The sequence below is a fragment of the Talpa occidentalis genome, unplaced genomic scaffold, assembly GCF_014898055.3.
Source record: "Talpa occidentalis isolate TD23 unplaced genomic scaffold, MPIMG_talOcc4v2.1 talOcc4.15, whole genome shotgun sequence".
NCBI lineage: Eukaryota > Metazoa > Chordata > Mammalia > Eulipotyphla > Talpidae > Talpa > Talpa occidentalis.
The window spans coordinates 79,498,654-79,517,794 of record NW_023601543.1 but is presented as its reverse complement, the minus strand read 5'-3'; the positions used below and the strand labels follow the sequence as shown (position 1 = coordinate 79,517,794).

The following is a 19,141-nucleotide window of genomic DNA, read 5'->3' as shown; positions in this document are numbered from 1 at the left end:
GCTGTAGGATTGGACGTTCCCTGCCCGCCACTGTATGTGCTGCTTCCCTTGTCTTTAACGCGCTCTTAGCAACGTCATCCCTCACTGCACTGGGAGGCAAATGAGCACCCGGACGGTAACTCACCATTAGATTTGAACTGTAACTGAAGATAATACAGTTCTTGAGTTTTCTGGTCTAAGGTTTGCCGTAGAAGGTGCTGGTACTCTTTCTCTTTCTGAAGCAGGTGTTCCAAGAGTCTGGTTTAAAAAACAACAACACAACAGTGAGAGCGCCCAATACCATTTATCGCAAACATCTGTCACACACGAGAGGTTCTAAAAAGTCACAACCCCCGTAGTAGTGAGGGAAGTAAGACGAGCCGCGGCCTGCCTGTAACCTCAGGGCGAACAGCAACACTAGGCCCAAGGGTGAGCTGATCTCTTCAGCTCGATTCCCTGAGTCACATCGAGCTGCTAAGCTGGTGGTCAGGCCCATTCCTCACGGGCACTAAGGCAAGGCCTGGAGCAGCTCGGGGAGAGGACGAGGACGCACGCCGTCCCGTCAGCACTTCCGGGGGTAGGGACCTTTTAAACTGAGGCGCTGAGAATTCACTCAGCCACGCTGGCCGGGCGGTCGCCTGACCCTGTCTCGTCCTGCTCCCACATAGACGGGGATGGCACAGCCGACCCTCCGACACCTACTTCCCTGCGTGCCTGCGCTGGTGTGGGCCGGCGGGAGGGGCCGCAGGCGGCCACGTCTGCGGGTTTCGTTTGCCTGGGGCGTAGCACGTGGGCGTCCCGCGTTTCCAGCCACGCGCTGTGCTCCCTGCTGCCGAGCTAGGGAACCGGCTTTACTCACAGTACGCAAGCGAGTGACTGAAGCCGGCCTTGGAAGGCACTCTGCAGCAGCAGGTACGCGGGCTCTGCAGACGCCCTGTCATGCCCTGTGCTGGCTGCTCTTTGACTAATCGCTACTTCTGCCGCGGCTGGAAGGTAACGGGGCCTGGCGACGCTGGCAAGGGATGCCTTTGAACCCAAACACAGTGTTTCATGAATTTCGTGGTTAAAATGTCCCCCCCACCCCGGGAAGGATTATAAACAGATGCCAAATAGTACAACCCCCTTCACAGTCATAGTTTTAGACCTTGAGACATTTTGCCATTACCCGCTAATTCAGACGCCACGTCTTTATGAAAAGAAAGGCGACCCGCCTGAGGCTAAGCGTCGATCCTTAGGACCAGAGAACTTCTCGTCCAGAACCTGCACGCCCTGGGCCCTTGCCGCGCCGTGAATACTACTTAGCACCCGATGACGGGGCGTTTAGAGCAAGCACCCAGTTTGCAGAGCTGTAGCATGTACTTTTGGTAAGCCTGCTGGTATCGCTCCACAAGCAAAGGGGAATTACTTGTTCATTGAACACCTTTTTCGGGGCTGTGTGCCCGGAAGTGAACCAAACCACCCAGCCGTCTCGTGGCGGGGGTGCGCACAGCCATGCCAGGACTCCCCGACTGGGAGTGAAATCCACAAGTGCCTGCCCAGGATCGCGGCAAATCACGAGCAAAGACTTGAGGGTAAACCTCAGGGTCAGGGGATGGGGTACACATCCACCCATGAAGTGCTCACCACCCCCCAACTTGGCGACGCGTGCGGGAGCGCACGGTGTCCTGCCGGTGTCGCCGCTGGGCCTGCTGGACCGCACCCCCGGCGGGGAACAGATCATCCCAAGACGCTGCCGCCGGGCGGCTGGTGTCTGTGTGGCCTGGTCCTTTGCCTGTCTGATGGCTAGCGTCCAAGCCCGAGGCGTTCTAGTCTCCCTCTAGCAGCTTTCCCGGGCCCTGGGTAAACCCTCAGCAGCGCAAGCAACTGCCTCACTGGTCCAGGTCACTGCTCCGGTCTTGCTCACCTGTTGGTCTCTTGCCGGAGTTTATCCAGTTGGAGGCTCAGGCGTTGTGGGGCCTCCTGGAAAACCTCTGAGGCTGCCTGTGCTTCTCTTCCAAGCAGGGCTGCCAGGGGATAATCCTCTTCCACCTCTTCCGGGGCCTTATCTACCCCCTCAGCCTCAAAGGCGGGCTCGAAGTGGGCTCGGAGCTCTGTGACATGGAAGAGGAAATGGCCGTGGGTCACCAAGGCTGGGCTCGGCGCAGCTACCGTCCTGTGCCAGCAAACACGGCTGTGCTGAGCCCGGGTCAGCCGCTGCAACGCTGCATTTGTGGGAGGCTGTAAAAGGGAGGCGACTGCTGCTTTCATTCTCAAGTTGGCGGAGGGCAGGTTTCAAAGCTCCAACCAGGCGTCCAACCAGACCTGTGCTGGTACTCCTGCCAGCTGCCTGCTTGGAGTAGGGGACTGATAAAGTCGGGGTTCAACAAATCTGCCCTGGAAGCAGAGCCTTGGCAGGAGGTGACAGGGAGGGAGTGAGGAGGCAGTGGCACTGCCAGCAGAAGCGTGGCAAAGCCGCCGTTCCTAGGAAGAAGTCACCACGGGGGAGTCGGCTCACACTGCTCTGACGTTTTACGAAGTCCACAAAAGCCAAACATTTCTACAGCTATCCCGTGATTCTGGGGGACACCAACCCACGAGATCAACCAACCAGTCAGTGGGTGTTCTGGGCGTGTACGCACAGCTCCTGGGGATGTCCTTGGAGTCACAGAATCGGCCCTGGGAGGGGTCTGTGACGACAGTTACTCAAGTGCAGAGCACAGAGCCAGGATGCTCTGTGATGAACAAGCAAGCAACGACTGTTGAGGGCAGAGGACACTTCTGCTCTTTTCCCCTGCCTGAGGCGCACCTTGACCTGGAGAAGGTGGCACTTACCTGGGGTGAGAATGGTGACAGCGGCCTGCACCGCTCGGCGGATGATGTTATCCATTGCAAACATCCAGTGGGGCCTAATTAAGTGGTTCCTCAAAATTTTATTTACCTAAAAACACAAAATTCCAGACTCCTGATCTACCAAGAAATGAGCGCTTTCACTCATCCTGTCTATTCTGACATAAAATGTTACCCAGGCTGGCCTGGATCTCAACCCAACTTGATTCTTCTGTGCTGAGCCTTCCAAGCGGACCCCCAGCCACGCTGCGGGCTGGGCAGCTCTACGGGCTCGCCCTCACCGCGCCTGGGTTCACTCAGCAAGTCCTTCCTGAGCACCTCTGCACGTGGGGTCTGTGCCGGGGGCTCGGGACAAAGATAAGCCAGCCGAGAGCAACCCCAAGCCGGGCAGAGAAAAGCTTGACCCTCCCCCGCTCCGCTGGCAGACACCCGAGACGGTCCCAAGGCCTAGACGCGGGTTCTTGGGCCCGCGGGCAGGGAGCCCGGCCGCTGTGTGTTACTCAGGGCGTGGCCGCGGCAGCTGGGACTCGGGACGAAGGGGGTGAAGAGAGACCAGGACGATGGGAGAAGGTGGTGACCGAGCTCCCTGGTCTCGGCTGTGAGCCACCCCCGGGGGCTGCTCGCCTACCGGCACGTTCTGGGGGGCCCGACGCGGCACTTACGGCGTCCTGAAAGCCGAAGAGCACCAGGTGGATCTGATTGATGGATGAGCTGTCGAAGTCCAGGTCCACTTTGAGCTTGGAGATGGTGGACGCCATGACCCGGTGCTCCGGGGAGCGGATGAAGTCCCTCAGGATCCCGATGATCTGCTTGATGTGGCCGACGGAGAGCTGCAGCTCTTCGGAACTCTGCTTGCGCCCCGCGAAACAAAAACTGTTCTCACTGAGTCAGAAGAAAAACTCAAAACGCGCGAGAAACCGGGTTAAGCAGATTGTCCAGTACCCGCTTGTGAGGGGTTCTGTGGCCCCTTGGCCCCCTGAACTGGGACTGGTTCTGCCTGGTCACCCCTTTGTAAACAGCCCCCCGCCCCCTCTAACTGAAAGGAACTTTCCTCACCCCAAATCAGTGACAACTCAAGTATTTGCACCCAGAACCTTTCTCCCTACGGGGGGCTCCCAGCTGCGGGGCCTGCAGCTGGGGTTCGAGCGGGTCAGGGCTGCGACGGCAGGGCGAGGCCCGGGCTGGGGGCCCGTGAGCTGGGCGCTGCTGTTGGCCTCGTTTCCCGCCAGGGGGCAGCGCCACCTCCTCTGTGCCCGGCTGCCCAGCCGTCCCCGCACAGCCAGGTGTCAGGGGCGTCTTCCTCCGCGTTTTCTGTCTTCCGAGGCGGCGGAGGACACGGTGAGAGCCTCGCAGGCGTCACGAGGCTGCCGCAGGAGCCCGGGCCGTTGGCCTTGGACGGGGCAGAGGGGCGGGACCCCCCCCCCCAGGCTACCTGGGCCACGCAGTCCTGCAGATGGGAAGCCACCTGGTTCTGCTCCACCCACAGGATTTTGTACAGGATGGCCCGGCGCTCGCTGTCCTTGCGCAGCAGGAAGAGGCCCGGGTCCCTGTCCTCCGGGGAGGAGGCCGTGCCCCTGTCTTCCAGGGCCGAGCTCTCATCCGGGACGCTGCAGAGAACACGGCACAGTCACCTGGAGCCAAGTGCCCACGGAGCACATCAGCAGAGGTCATGTCTCTGCTGTCCCCGACCCCAAGGCAGCGACGTGTGGAAGGCGGGCGGGGGGGGGGGGGGGGAATCCTTTTCCATCCCCAGCAGCACCAGGGGCGGGACAGGGAGAAGAGGAGGGAGCTGAGGGAGGCGGGGGAGGGGCTGACGAGGGAGCCTCCCGGGGGACGAGGCCACGGGCGGAGGGGACAGCGAGCCCGCGTGCACACCCCGCCCTCCCGGCCGGCCCTGCTGGCCGCCCGCTGCCGAGCAGAAAGGGAGCAACGGCCCTTCGTGTCCTCCGGCTTTGACGCGGGAGGCATTTCGCCCCCTCGCGGGCTCGCGGTGGGGACGCGGGATGGGGCCACCGGTACCTGAGCAGGTGACTGAGCTGCTGCTTGGGGGCCTGGGCTTTCTCGAAGAACACGTCGGGCTGGGCCTCCGTGTCAGGGGAGACAGAGCCGTGTTCGCTGCTGCTGCTGCCCAGGGGCTCCCTCGGCGCGGGCAGGGCCAGGGTGGCACCCCGGGCACCCTCTGTGTGGACAGACAGGAGGGGGGCTGGCACGCGGCAGCCGCTCAGGCCAGGTGTCCCGCGCGGGGGCCGAGTCCGCACAGCTCTAAAGGGGGAGCCCAGATCCCTCTGGGAGGCCGGCGAGGGGCGAGGCGGGTGGGAGACGGTCTCTAGCCGGCCCGAGGGGCGCGCCGGGCCAGCTAGGGGAAGGCCACGGGGTGACCCACATGCCGAGCCCCTCCGTCTTGGGCCCGACCTCGACGCACTCAGAAAAGGAGAACGAACGGCCTCCCCTGCAGGGCCCACGCCGGGCACCTCGGGGGCGGGGGCTTCCAGCCCGGGACACGCACACCCGGGCTCCGCGGCCGCGGGCAGCTCCCCACACGCCCTTTCCTCCGGCCGCGGAGCAGCGCGGGGCGGCAGCCAGGCTCCCCCAGGCCCCCCGGCCTCCCTTGTCCTGAGCGCGCGGCGGACGGAGGGGCCGTCACCAGGGGGGCCTGGACCGCCCCCACGCCTCCGGTGCCAGTCCCTGCCGCTCTCCAGAGACAGCACCGGCCGGCACGCTGCCCAATGGGCGCCCGGGGCTCCAGGCGGTGCCCCAGCTGGACTGGGAGGCCTCACCTGAAGGCCTGAAAGCAATCTGGTTCTTCTTGCCCTTCTTCGCCTGCCTTAAGAAGCCCTCCTTGAGCAGGTCAGCGGCCGTGACGCGCTTGTGGGGGTCAGGCTGAAAGCAGGACAAAATGAAGGCCCTGGCTTCGGCTGAAAGGGCTTCGGGAATCTCAGGGTGGATCTTAAACATTCCCACCTGCATTCGAGAGAGAGGCGAGACGGACCGTGAGGCCTCGGGCGAATCCAGGCCCGCAGGCCTCCAACCCGGGAGGCCACACCGCCATCCTGGGAGGGGCTGAAGCAAGAGTGTGCAACAGCCTCCATGCCTCGCCCCTGCGTCCACATGCCCCCGCTGGCCTCTTGGGACTTTGCCAACAGCTTGGGGGGTGGGGAGCGAGATACTGAGGAGTGTCTAGAACCACCTCCTGTCATCAACATTGGACGAGTTTACTTCTGCTTTAGGGTAGACTGGCCACCACTCACCAGGTGACTCTCGGATGAATCACTGCACCAGCGGCGCCATCCAGGGAGCATTTCTCTGGACAACGTGGCCACAAAGGGTTCTACCTGCTGGGCTCTATGAAAGGGGGGGGCGTTCTCTGTCTTTGCCATCCGAGTGGATTGCCCGTGGTGCACCTCACAGTCTGACTTCACGCTTATTCAAGAGAATTCCTTCCCTGCAACCTTCGAGGAGAAGCTTCTGGATCAGAGGAGGTTTTGTTTCTAATTCTATTTCCCCAACACGGGCCTCCCTGGTGGCGCAGCGGTTGAGTGCTGGGTTGCGAAGCTGCCCGCAGCCTCTGTGGCGCCGGTTCGATCCCAGGCTGCTCCCCGGCCACCGGAGGAGGGTCCCACACGGCAAGCAGACCTCTCCTGCTGCCCGCTGCTCCCCTCAGCAGTGTGCTTTGTCCAGTCTGCCTGCTCTGCTCCCCGCTCTGGCTCTGGTGAATTCTCTCACCCTCCCGCGCTTCTGACTGTACCCAGTGCATGTATAAACAAAAACGAACAAACAAACAAACAAATAAAAACATGCCTCTTTAAAAAAAAAAAAAAAAAGAAGTGCTCTATTTCCCCAACACCGGCAACCTCAGTCCCCCAACACGTCTTACTTTGAACATGGCTGCCTGCGGCTCGCCGAGCTCATGGAACGGGGGCCTGCCGGTGGCCATCTCGATGATGGTGCAGCCCAGGGACCAGATATCGGCCGGGGCTCCGTACCCTCGAGGTCCCTGGTCGATGATCTCAGGGGCCATGTACTGCAGGGTGCCTATCGGGAAAATGCAACACAGGTGACAGGGAGACGCTCCAGCCCCGACCCAGCCCCCTGGGACCCGAAATCCAATGGGGGCGCCGAGACCATCACGCAAGCAGGATTTTCAAATTCCCAGCAAAAAACCACATGGCCCAGGGCAGTCATTTAGAAGTTTGAATGAAGGTGCCAAGACACGACTGAGGTGCCCAGGCATTTCCTTGGTGGGAAAAGGGCCACAGGTGCCCCTTTCTAAGGGATCTCAGACCACTGGTTGGGAAACTCTGGGGGCTCTTTCCCGGGGCCTTCTACCAAGACCGAGGGGTGTTGAAAGGGACTTCCTTAGAGAGCTGCGCGGGACCGTCCACCCTCTCGCTGGAGGCCCCGGGGAGCGGGTGCCCTTAGGCGGGTGTGAGCCCACGGACACTCAAGCCACTCGTCGTCCGAAAGGAGATGCGAGGCGCAGCTTCCCGTGGCCGTGGGGGGCACCCCAATGGCCCAGCCCAAGGGATGGGCCTGGCGGGAGGCGCCACCGCTTCTTTCTAACCCAAAGCCAGTGAGGGAACTTCCGCGGGCTCCTTCCGCGCGTCTCCTGCGGGGAAGCTGCCCAGAGGATTGGTTCCCACGGGAGCGAAAGCAGTTTATGGCGGCAGAGCCGGGGGCCAGAGTGTGGAGATGCCGCCCGCCCTCCCGGCAACGGGTGAGCGACGCCTGATCCTGGCCCCAGACGCAGCGCCCGAAGTAGAAACCCTGAGGCTCTCTGTGCGAGGATTCCGCCTGGAGGCAGAGGACGCGGGAGGGGGTACAGCGAGGGAGGAAGGGGGGGAGCAAAGGACAGACCTTGCCTGACAAGAGTGGCCGCCAGAGGGGCCGCGCGGCGCGAGCAAGCAGCAGCCGGCCCGGAGCGCACAAGACGTTGGCTCAGGACCGAGCTAGGGAGCAGCGACTTCCAGGCGCCCCCCCCCCCCCCCCCCCCCCCCCCCCCCCAAGGAAGAGAAGGCGCCACGGGCCCCCGGGGGGCTGCGCTGGGCCTCAGGGCCGGCTCGGGCTGTGCTCGCTTCTCCGGGCACCGGGCGCCGCGGGTCGTCCAGGGGTGGGGGGCGGTGGCGGGCAGGGCTGCTGCCCGGCGTGGGGGGCGAGCATGGCACAGGTTCGCATCCCGGGGGCCCAGCAGGGTGCGCACTGAGCGCGACCCTCCCCGAGGCCCGTCACGGCTACTGTGGCTGCCGAGCGCCCGGCAGTGCTTCCCTCCTCGGCGCTTCCGCTGCCCGCCACGGGAGGCGGCGCCGGGCAAGACGCTTCCTCAGTGTGAACTCGGCAGCCACCGACCGCCCCAGGCAGCGGGGCGCGAGCGTCTCCGCCGGGCTCGGAAGGAAACCGGGGCACACGGGGGCCCCATGCCCAGGGTCAAGCTAGGGAGTGGCGGGTCCAGAATTTGAACCCAAGAAAATTCCCGCAGACCCAACAGAGCGCCCGCCCCGAGCGCCGCCGCGGGCACCGCGAGGGCCGGAACCTGCGCGCAGCCCCGTGGGCGCGGCCCGGCGAGTCTCCCCGGCTGAAAGCAGGCGCTTCCGACCGGGCATGATTTGGCAACAAAACTTACCAAATAGGGAGATTGTGCTTGAGGAGAGCGGGGACAGGGGTGTCCCCTCAGCCACAACGCCGGCGCCGCGGGAGAGGACACACGGGACCGCGGGGCCTCCCGCAGCGCCCGCGCCCGCCGACGGCGCTCAGCAAATCACCGAAACGGAAACAAATCATCACGGGATCTGCCCAAGACAACCGATCCCCAGACGCAGCCACAGAACGGCGGCGGCGGGCGCTGGGGGGTGTGAGGCGACGCACAGCAGCTGAGGCGAGATATTCTGCGCCAGGGGCCGGCAGCCCGGGAACGAGCAAGCAGAAGCGCCCCCGACGGCCGTTCCCGGGCTCCCAGGGGAGCGCCCACGCCGCCGGCAAAGGAAGCGCCGCCTCACACTCGACTCACACTCGTGCAGGCGCCTGGAGAAGGGATAGCGCCGGGAGCACCGCGCCCCGCGGGGAGGACTCTCGGGGCGAGCACGGCTGTGCAGGGGCGATGGGAAGGGGGACTGCGGGGGCACAGGCCCTTTGCGGGGCAGGAAATGCTCACAACCTGGATCGGGTGCGACCCGGCAGACTCCCGGACACCGCAGGCCCGGCTCCCGGGCCCTGCCCTCCTGTTCCAGCCGGTGTCCGCGCACCGCGGAGACCTTCCGGAGGAACACGGGGGAAGGGCTCCAGCCCACAAGCCACCCGAGGCCCCTGCCGCCCCTGCCCGGCTGGACAGCCTCCAGGGCGCGTGGGGAAGTCCGGCCTTGTCGAGCCAGGCCCAGAGGGCTGCACCACGCAGAGATTTCTTGACAGAACCGCTCTGTTTCCCCAAGAGTGATTAGAGGCAGGGGAATTTCCTACCCAAAATGACACCCCTTCTTTATTATCCCCCAGACACCCCTGCATTATTTTGCAATGCAAAATGCAGCCTCCGCAAGCCAATTACTTGGGAAAATGCGCTATGTGATAATGAATCTTACATGCATTTTCTTTGTCATTTTTTTTCTCCTTGGAGTTGCTAATTATGAGATAAATTGTTGGGGGTTTTATGTCTTGAAATAACTCTTGTCATATCAGAGCCCCTCTTGCCACATATTGCCGAGCTAATTGGTGGCTTCCAAAGAGAAGACTATAAGTCATTCTCAATTAGGGTAGTTAAAAAAAGTGCCAGTCATACATGCAAATACATATATACATATTCATGTATTCATTTACATACATGTACAACAATGAATGAAAATTCCATGCACTCTCTTCTTTGGGAGATTCTAGAGGGTTCTTGGTATAATATTTGCCCATTCTGAGAGGCATGTACTTCTCCTGGTACCACAACTGAGAAATCATTTTTTAGAAATTTTTTAAAAGATTTATTTATTTATGCATACAAGAGCTGGGTACAGGCCAGCAGTGTGGGGAGTGAGAGGATTCACTAGAGACAGAGCGGGGAACAGAACAGGCAGACTGACTGAAATACACTGCTGAGGGGAGCAGCAGGCGAGACAGGAGAGGTCTGCCTTGCCATGTGGGCTGCTCCCTGGGTGGGGATTGAACTCATGCTGCAAAGGCTGCGGATTGCTTCACAGTGCGGTGCTCAACCCCTTGTGCCACCAGGGAGGCCCTGAGAAATCATTTTTGATGCATAAAAATTCCCTTTAGATAGGGAATGTGTCTCCACCGTGGGCGTCCAGTGGCTGACATACAACAACTCTCTTATTGAGGAAAAGTCTTTCCAAGTCCAGGCATTATTCATCAAAACTAAGGCCAAATAAGGCCAGTGGATAACTTGATGCTACAGGGATGGGGAACAGTCATCTGTCTTCTAGAGCTTACTTCAGAGCTACAATGTAAGCATCAAACAAGACCTTTGCGGCCTTTTGAAGTACATCTTAGGGGATGATACAGCCTTGTTGAAAATCAGTACTTATTTCTATGGATCAAAGTTTGTATTACAGTTGCTCTGAAGCAAGAACTTCAAAAAGTCATAGGTGGCTGGTGAGCGTCACTCTACTCATTTGTCTTGTAAAGGTAAACGTGGATGGAAACTTTATCCCACTTTTTGAATGTGGTCCTTTCCTCAACGCTTAAATGATTCCATCACTGACACATGAAGAAAATTCAGTTCCTCAAACCCACTTAGAATACCCTGTTCTCTACAAATTAGCCTCTTGGCTAATGGAAATGCAATCATCCCAAAGCACAAGGTACCAGAACTCACTAAACTAACAGGCTATTTTTATGAGGGACCAATAAAATGCCCTGACGAGTTGTCTGAGGAATAGTTACTCAGAATGACCCACGATTCTGAACAACATGGCTGCCATTTTGCTGACTGGTCAGAAACTCTGGGGAAACCTCAAGGAGAGCCCTACACCAACCCAACCTTTGAAAGACAAAGAAGAAAGACAATCTTGTTGCCACAGAGTCGGCTAAATGCATCCTTACAAGAAAGACAAAACGACGTGATGTTGGGGACAATACACTGTCCACTTCCACGGTCTGTGGCCCGGCCCGCGCTGCCAAGGCACTCAGCAGGCAGCGCTCAGAGGACCGTGCTTGTGAGCAGAACGTCCAGGCCACCCCCATACCCCGTGCCAAGTGTGTTCTGCTTACCAGTAAAAGTCTCTGTACAGGGATTCACTCCTGCGAGACGTTTAGAAGTTCCAAAATCAGAGATTTTCACCACTCCACTATAGGTGTTTACCAGAACATTATCGCCCTTTAGAAAAAGAACAGGAGTGCTGAAAGAGACTGACTGACAAGCGTGAAACAGCACCTTCCTGCCCCCTCCCCCCAAGACAGCCCCAGGGCTCCAGGTAGACTGGACTTTGCCCCTTGCAGATGTCACTCTGTCCCTGCCCTCCTGTGAGGGGCCCCAGGGCCTTGGGGGCTCAGGTGAGCCTGTACCTTGATGTCTCTGTGCACGATCTGGTTTTCGTGGAGATACTTAAGGCCCTCCAGGATCTGCTTGGTGTAAAACTTGATGGTGGGCTCCTTCATCGGCCCCCACTTGGATCGCAAAAGAGCAGACAGGCTTCCTGGCAAGAGACACAACAGAAAACTGATAGGGGTGATGAGGAGAAAAAACTAAGTTGGTGTTTCTGGTCTCAGGTGGGCACCCACGCCAGGGACACAACCGGGCTAGCCCTGTCGCTTGCCAGCTGCCCACATGCAGGTGGTAGATCCTACCCCAGGGTCAGCCATTCCACTGGGGTCAAAGCTGTGTTTACGTCTCCTCCTGACATCAGAGGGCAGGACCAGGGAGGGGGGCCTTTTAGGATGACGGCGACAAGGCCTAGAAGAGACTGGGTATCATCTGAGTTCACTGAGTGGAGGTGCCAGGACCCCTGACCCCTATTAACTATTAAACACTGAACCTTTCGGCCAAAAGCAAGCCTCCTTTCGTGGCATCCTGACCCCCTGGTTCAGGTGCCATCCTGTGAGAACAGGTGCTTGGGCATCAGCCAGTCCCGGCTGGCTTTACAGTCTATGCCAACTTGCTCTGCCTCAGTTTTACCATCTGTGAAGGGGACACATGCGTTCATTTGCAGGTCTAGTGTCATCCTCAAACTTCACGCTGGAATATCAATAAATATGAGCAGCGACCAACGTTTGCTCTTAGACCACGAGCAACTGGCAAAAAGCTGCACTTTACCCTAAATACAGCCCTCGACCTGGGCCACCATCTGACTTTTTATGCAGCCAGGCTCTTAATAGTAGGCTCCTGATAACTGCTGAGTGAATTTACGAATCAAGATTTCTAGCTGAAGTTTTTGCATTTATATTCCAGTCATAACAGTTATTATAACTATTATTAACTTTATTATTATTGAAATGAGCACTTACTAAGTTTTCACTCTCTGCCAGGCACCATTTAAAGAGCTTTACATACATAACTTATTGAATCCACCCAACAACCAACAACTGAGATAGGGTCATTATTACTCCAATAATTATTACTCCAATTATAGTAATTAATATTACCCCAATTTTACAATTCATTTATTCAATAAGAAAACCGTGGGCACCGACAAGTAAAGAATTTGCTGGACATCACACAGCTCGCAGATGGAGGCCCAGAGAGTCTGGCTCCAGATCCAAGACACTCTTACTCCTGCAATGACCGCCTACATTTGGGAATTTGGGGGAAAAAACACTGGTAATTGACTTCACTGTCAAACTGCTATTTTGCAATGTCAGTGTTGAAACCCCTGTACTCTCTTTTCTGGCCTTCTTCAAACCACTGTTAAACTCCTGCACTGTGAAGGCTTCAAAGCCGAGACTCTGCTTTCAGCATCTGTCTCCAGCCCAGCCCACTGTGACTACCTGATGGCTGCATTAGCCAATCCGAAGTCGACGCTTATGGAACACTGGCCAGTTCATAGCCAGCTCACGCTCTCCCACAGCTGGAAGGTCTTTTTTTTTTTTTTTTTTTTTTTTTTTTGTGGGACCCTCGCCGGCGGCCGGGGATCGAACTGGTGCTGCAGAGGCTGCGGGCAGCCTCGCAACCCAGTGCTCAACCGCTGCACCACCAGGGGAGGCCCTAAGGTCTGTCATCTTTTACATGGAGGATGGGAAATGATGGTCATGCTGTTTTCATTAGTGATTTTCAGCAAGAGACACCAGAAGACCAGAGGCTGCTCACCTCCAGGCACCTGCTCCATGAATATCTTAATGAAGCCATGCTCGGAGACAGAGCCCAGGTACTGCACAATGTTGCGGTGCTTGAGGTGCTTGTGCAGGGCGATCTCCTCATGCAGCGGCTGAGAGTACCTAGTGGGAGAAGCACAGCCAGCGTCACCTTCACCTGCCACATCCTTGGGACTAGGGGTCCACACTGCACCTTGCCCGTGCCTGCCCTGTTGCTGGCCCGGCCTTCTCTCTGGAAACATTGTCTCCAGAAAGATTCTCTCCCTAAGCAACCAGGAGACAATTCAACTCCCCTAAGATTCTCTCCCTAAGCAACCAGGAGACAATTCAACTCCCCATCTGTAAAATGGGGGACAATAATACCAACTGCGCCGGGCTGCTGGGGACCCAAGTGTGCCGCGCTTCTCAGCAGAGTGTGTGGTGTGTGCTAGGTTAGCAAAGAAAGGCTGCTGTGAAGACCTGAACTCCCTGACCATCCTGTGCCCCTCAATAGTCTCTCTTGCACTGCCGCTTATAAAAGGTGCTGTTCTAGAAGGTTCTACTCTCAGCTGTCTTGTAGTCTTATTCCATATCCTCGGTATGAGTCAGCAAATGAACCTCTCAGGGCCAGGCTGTGGTGTCTAGTCTATCCTGCCCTTGGCTGCTATTCCCACTTCCTCATCCGCATCCCTCCTCACGGGGCTTCCCTTCATAAAGCCTACATAAGGGCGAGTGCGCTCAATGTGGCACAGAATGGCCTTCAACTCAGACCCGAACACACCTTTCCAAACCTCTGCCTCCTTCCAAGAGTGCCCAGCGCCCCACATCCTCCAGTCAGGTCACAACAGACAATCTGCTCTGAAACGCCCCATGTTTTAACGGTTCTTCCCCCAGCACAGCACATGTGGCCGCCTTTTCTGCCGGACAAACTCCTACTCATTCCTCGAAGACCAGCTCGAAGATGACTTATTTTCTCCCATAGCCACGACTCACCAGAACAAATAATTCACTCCTTGGTTCTACAGGCGCGGTGCTCCCCCCAACAGCGCCGCTACCCTGGCTCTCAGGCAAGGCCTGTGCGTTCCCCACCCCGCTGGGGGCACCCCGCCGCGATGCCAGGATGCCAGCTCGGACGCGGCCCGGCGCAGGCGCCAGTATCGCAAGCCCACTCGGTCAGCTTCGGCGCGGGCCCACGGCCCCGAGCGCCCCTTCCAGCTCGAAAACCCCAGCCGCGACCGCAGGAAGAGCCGGGACGACAACTGAAACCCGCCGCGGCCTCCCCGGACGCACCGACACCGCCGCCAGCGCGAGAGAAGGCGAGGACGTGCCTGCTGTCCCGCTCCGGGATCTCCTTGATGGCGATGCGCACCTGGTTGCTCAGGTCTCTGCCGGCGTACACGACCCCGTACGTGCCTCTCCCCAGCACCACCCGGTCCCCCTGCGCGTCCTGGTCGTACTCATACTGCGGGAGGAAAAGCGGGAGGACACACAAGCAGCGGCTTGAGGCAGCGCAGCCCAGGAGAGCCCCGAGGCTGCTCCACCCTTTGTGAAAGGTATAAATGACATTGGGTGAGTGTCAAGGTCACCGGCCCTAGAACGCGCCCATGTCATGGAACACAACAGGCCCTTGGGTCACGTTTCATCATGCAGATGAGAAAAAGGTCACTTTCCACCCAGGGCCACTGTCGTCGTGGGGCCTGCACATCCTTGCCACGTCAGGTGGGTACCTGGGTACCCACAGGCGCTGGCCCCCCGCGACCCTGAACTGGAACCAGGTCGGAAAAGGAAGGAATGATGACAGCTGACTGTTTCGTACTAGGAGTGTTTTTGTTCTTTACTGCAGAGTTTGCTGATGTTTTTGTGGTCAGAAATATGCCGCAGGAGCGTCACTCACTCTTGTTTCTATCCGTCCACAGGAAAACTTGCTTATGCATCATTTCACTTCAAGTTGCAACTTCCAACAACCTACTGACGATGTCAAGTGAGGACTTACTGTACAATTTTATTTCCGTATTCATGATTTTATGAAACGGAATCCAAAAACTTAAGTATAAGGCTCACATGTCACCTAGATGGCTCACTTTTTGGAGACTCCCCTCCCCGCCCAATACTGAAATTTAAGAATCCTCTCAAACGTGCCAAATACTTCAAACAGGCGCCTTCCCTCATGATCCCTCATCCATCTCTCAGGAAACAAACTTTTTCCTGAAGCCCAGAAAAGAAGCAAAGGTCAGTAATATTTAAACTGTCTTGACACAAAGGGCACCTGCTGGACTTCACCTGCTTCTGGATGCACAGAGCTAGCATTCACCACCACTGCACTACATGCGTTCAGCCTCCAAGACGTACTGTTACTTTGGCACCCCAATTTTATCAACAGAAGTTGTTGTACGGCTGCATTCCAGCTGCTGCTTCTTGATAAGACACAGGTAACCCTAGGCTGAGCAACACTTATTTAAAAGAGACAACAAGGGATTCCTTTTTAAATTTTTTTTTGAAGCACCCCTGGTTTGTAATATTATGTGGGTTTCAGGGGTGCAGCCTTATAAATCAGAACGTGTAGAGACGCCACCTTTACCCCTGGAAATCCAGTTTCTAGCCAGCAGCACACAGCTGACCCCTCTCCCTGACTTACCCACCCTGCTTTCCCCTGTCTCACTGGTAATTACTATTTTATTCTCGTAATCTGAGAGTCTGTTATCGTGGTCTATGTAGTTGCTGCTTTTCTGCCATCTAGATTCTCCGCTCCACTGTGTCTACTCACGGATACTCACAGAGCAGTGTGTGCGCATGTGCATGCACATCTCCCTTCTCGGCTACTTCAGGGGTGACAATAACAGACCCCTAAGGGATCCCCATCGCCATCTGATTTAACCAGATGTCAGCCTGCTCCGCAAAAGCTTTGCTCTCACCTTTCTTTGTCACCGCATCTCTGACCTCCAACGTGCAACGCACCTTTCGTTTCAACAACAAACTGATTCGAAATAAAGAATTTGTGTACCTGACTCCATTATTAAAATGAATCTCTGCTATTTTCTAAAAGAAACCTCAAGGAATTGATTTGTAATCTCATTAAACTGCAATTGTTGTGAGAACCTGAATTAGGGGCAAATCTGATTAATTGTACAAGACTCAACTCTCCGAAAGAGCTCGTCATGATCTTACCGTCTCAAAAATGATTTTAAAATTTTCATATTTAATATTATATGCAAGATACAAACTAAAGCTACTTTAGGTATAAGTGAAAACATCTGCTTCCCGTTAGCCATTTTTTCTTGGTCTCATGAACATTGCTAATTTGCTTAGGAAAAACTTTCATAGGTTGTGCACAAAAGGGAGATTTTGGTATAATCCATGCCAAGTTTTCTTAAGTGATCTGTCCGTCAGGATCCCAGAGTAATGAGGTATTTCTAGAAAGAGGCATTAATATCTGAAAGCCATGGATAGTGATGGCTAGCTCACTCATAAAAGAATATTTCTGAATACACTTATAAAGAATTTCATACTCAAAAATAGGACATTTTCTTTAAGCATCAAAGACACAATAACTTATTTCATGTTCTATGTCTTCTGTGACTCACCTCTAAGGTGTCCCCATCAGTCTCTCCCTCCAGTTCCACCGTACTGCCCACGGTTATCATCTCTTTGACCAAAGAGCAAAACCTAGAATAGCAAATGTCACAAGATGCTGCCAATTATGATCCTCTCTTGGTCCTACCTTTAACTTAACCTTCTTACATTAAACTGTGATTAAATCTAAACCAAGCTTGTACAAGTTCATGCAGCAGTCTACTCCTTGATTTGACATGGGACTCTTACCTACTCCATCCAGTTCAAATACCCATGTGACTCTTGAATCCTCTCTATGCAGTACCCTCACCAAATGGTTGGCCTGAACACCCCCAGGGAGAGCACTCATTACCTCACAAGGCAGCTTATTCTTTGGAGAACGCCACGAGGAATGCTTCACTTTCACTGAACTAAAGACTTCGTTTATGTGCGTTCCATCCATGGATGGCTTAGAATTAATCCCTTTTCTACGTAACAGTCCATTAGAAATGTACAGAATTTTATTATGTCCCTGTAAGTCTCTCCTCCTTGCTCCCCAGGAGCTGTTTGTGAGGCACCCCACTAGCAGAGAATTCTTCAAGTGTGTCCCCGGATCACTCCTCCTGTCTGTGCCTGAGACCAGTGTTCTAGGAGTGATCTAATCACTGCTAAGGATTATGGGGCCATCACCTCCCAAGCTGTAGACACTCAAGTTCTTAGTGACAAACAGAGTCTTCTATGAGAGGAAGGCTGGGGAAGAAACGCATAAGGCCGTCACACTGCTCTGTCAACGCATATTAAGCTTAATATCAACTATTGTTCAAAAATCTCACAACTGCTGCTGGGCCACATCAGTCATGTGCTAGACGTGTGTGGCTGTTTACTTGCATGTAAGTGATTAGACTCATCAGGTCTTTTTTTTTTTTTTTTGTGGGACCCTCGCCGGTGGCCGGGGATCGAACTGGTGCTGCAGAGGCTGCGAGCAGCCTCGCAACCCAGTGCTCAACCACTGAGCCACCAGGGGAGGCCCTCATCAGGTCATTTTTATTTAAAGTTCTTAAGATGGCAGGGGAGAGTACTGCACACTTTAAGATAATTCCCACAAACATCATACATCACTGATGGGAATGTAAATGGAGAAAACACTCCATCTTTCAAATGATGAACAGATAAGTCAAATATATCCAGAAAACAGAACAGTACTCAGCCACCCAAAAGAAGGAAGCGGTGATAGGCGCTACCACACGGATGAAGTTAAAACCATTATGGCAAGTGGAAGAAGCCTGTGACAAAAAACCACCTACCACCCGATTCTATTTATATGAAATGTCAAGGATGGGCAAACGCATAGAGACAGAATGTAACTAGTGGTAAGCCAGGGCTAGAGCTGTGGGGATTAGGTGGAGGTCAAATGGGGAGTAATTGCTAATGGATACTGGGTTTCTTTTGGGGTGAAAAATATTCTAAAACTAAACAGTGGTGATGATTAAAAAACTGAATATACTGAAAAAGGATTTCAGTCTTTAATCACCTGCAAATCAATGCACTGCATGGTATGAGAATGATACTCAATAAAGCTGTCAAAATAATTTTTCCACAAGCCAAAATTTCAGGAAGGCAGTAGAGCAAATAAATCTTTTTCACAACAAAAATCTTTTACAATGATTCACCACAATTAGATCACAGATACCTGAATCAGTTGCAACTCACCTATTACACTGGTCTTCAGTGGAAAAGTAGATCTGAAAGTCATCAGAATTATCATGGACGTAAAGAAAGCAGCACCGCTCATCAAACTTGGATATGCTGTAAAATTTAAGAAACATAAGCATATTTATTATATATGCTATGATATCATTTTAAACCCTTGAAAAAAATCTAGTAAGAGAATTTCTTCCATCTTAAAAACCTGAAATGTTCATTAATGTTTTAACAGATACCTCGCAAATCTGACTTCTATTTCTCTATGACACTTAAAGAGCAGGGACATTCACCTTGCTTATGCTTGTGTTTGGATTCAATGACTACTTTAATATGTATCCAGAACTTAACTATGTTATATTCAGTGCCAAGCAAAGCACATGGGCTGCAGAAAAGAGAGTCAGGAAAAGTATTTGTGAAATAATTACAGTATAAAAAGAATTTCTAGACCTGAAAAATATCAGGACGCAGTATTTGTGACCACAGGGAAGGAGACAGCCATAAAGCACCTTAGCTCAAGAAAGTCCTTTGCGTTCTGTCTGGTCCATCCCCACCCAAGTGGACCTGATGCTGCGGCTCCTCCAACAGGCAGTATTTGGCCTGCCTGGGCATATCCAGCAACAGAAAGTCATCACACCCCATCACACTATCAAGACTGACCTTCCTTCTCAAGGAAAGGAAGTCATTTTATCTTTCCCTTTCTAAGACATCTCTTCCGGGGGTCCACAGACTCTCTGACCATTCTTCGTGTGTTCCAGATTACATGACCATACTGAGTGAAAGAGTAATAGCATAGGGTGATTTTGAGAGTTAAAATTAGGTCACACATGACCAAGTCCTGAAAAGCAATCTCTAAAGGAACTACCGCAGCCAG

The 19,141-nt window shown here is 54.9% G+C and overlaps 1 protein-coding gene across 1 annotated transcript; it reads right to left on the bottom strand.

Moving 5' to 3' along the window:
• Window positions 1-42: 42 nt before the first annotated feature.
• On the bottom strand, window positions 43-18,368 carry MAP3K15 (mitogen-activated protein kinase kinase kinase 15). The gene is made up of 14 exons (XM_037511704.2): window positions 18,277-18,368; window positions 16,599-16,680; window positions 14,346-14,479; window positions 13,034-13,161; window positions 11,296-11,426; window positions 11,002-11,107; window positions 6,680-6,837; window positions 5,583-5,766; window positions 4,825-4,984; window positions 4,238-4,412; window positions 3,468-3,653; window positions 2,791-2,896; window positions 1,883-2,069; window positions 43-237 (listed from the first exon to the last, which is right to left on the bottom strand). Exons 2-14 carry the CDS (start codon window positions 16,656-16,658, stop codon window positions 75-77), a joined length of 1,878 nt encoding a protein of 625 aa, XP_037367601.2. The 5' UTR covers window positions 16,659-16,680; window positions 18,277-18,368; the 3' UTR covers window positions 43-74.
• Between the last annotated feature and the right edge of the window lie 773 nt (window positions 18,369-19,141).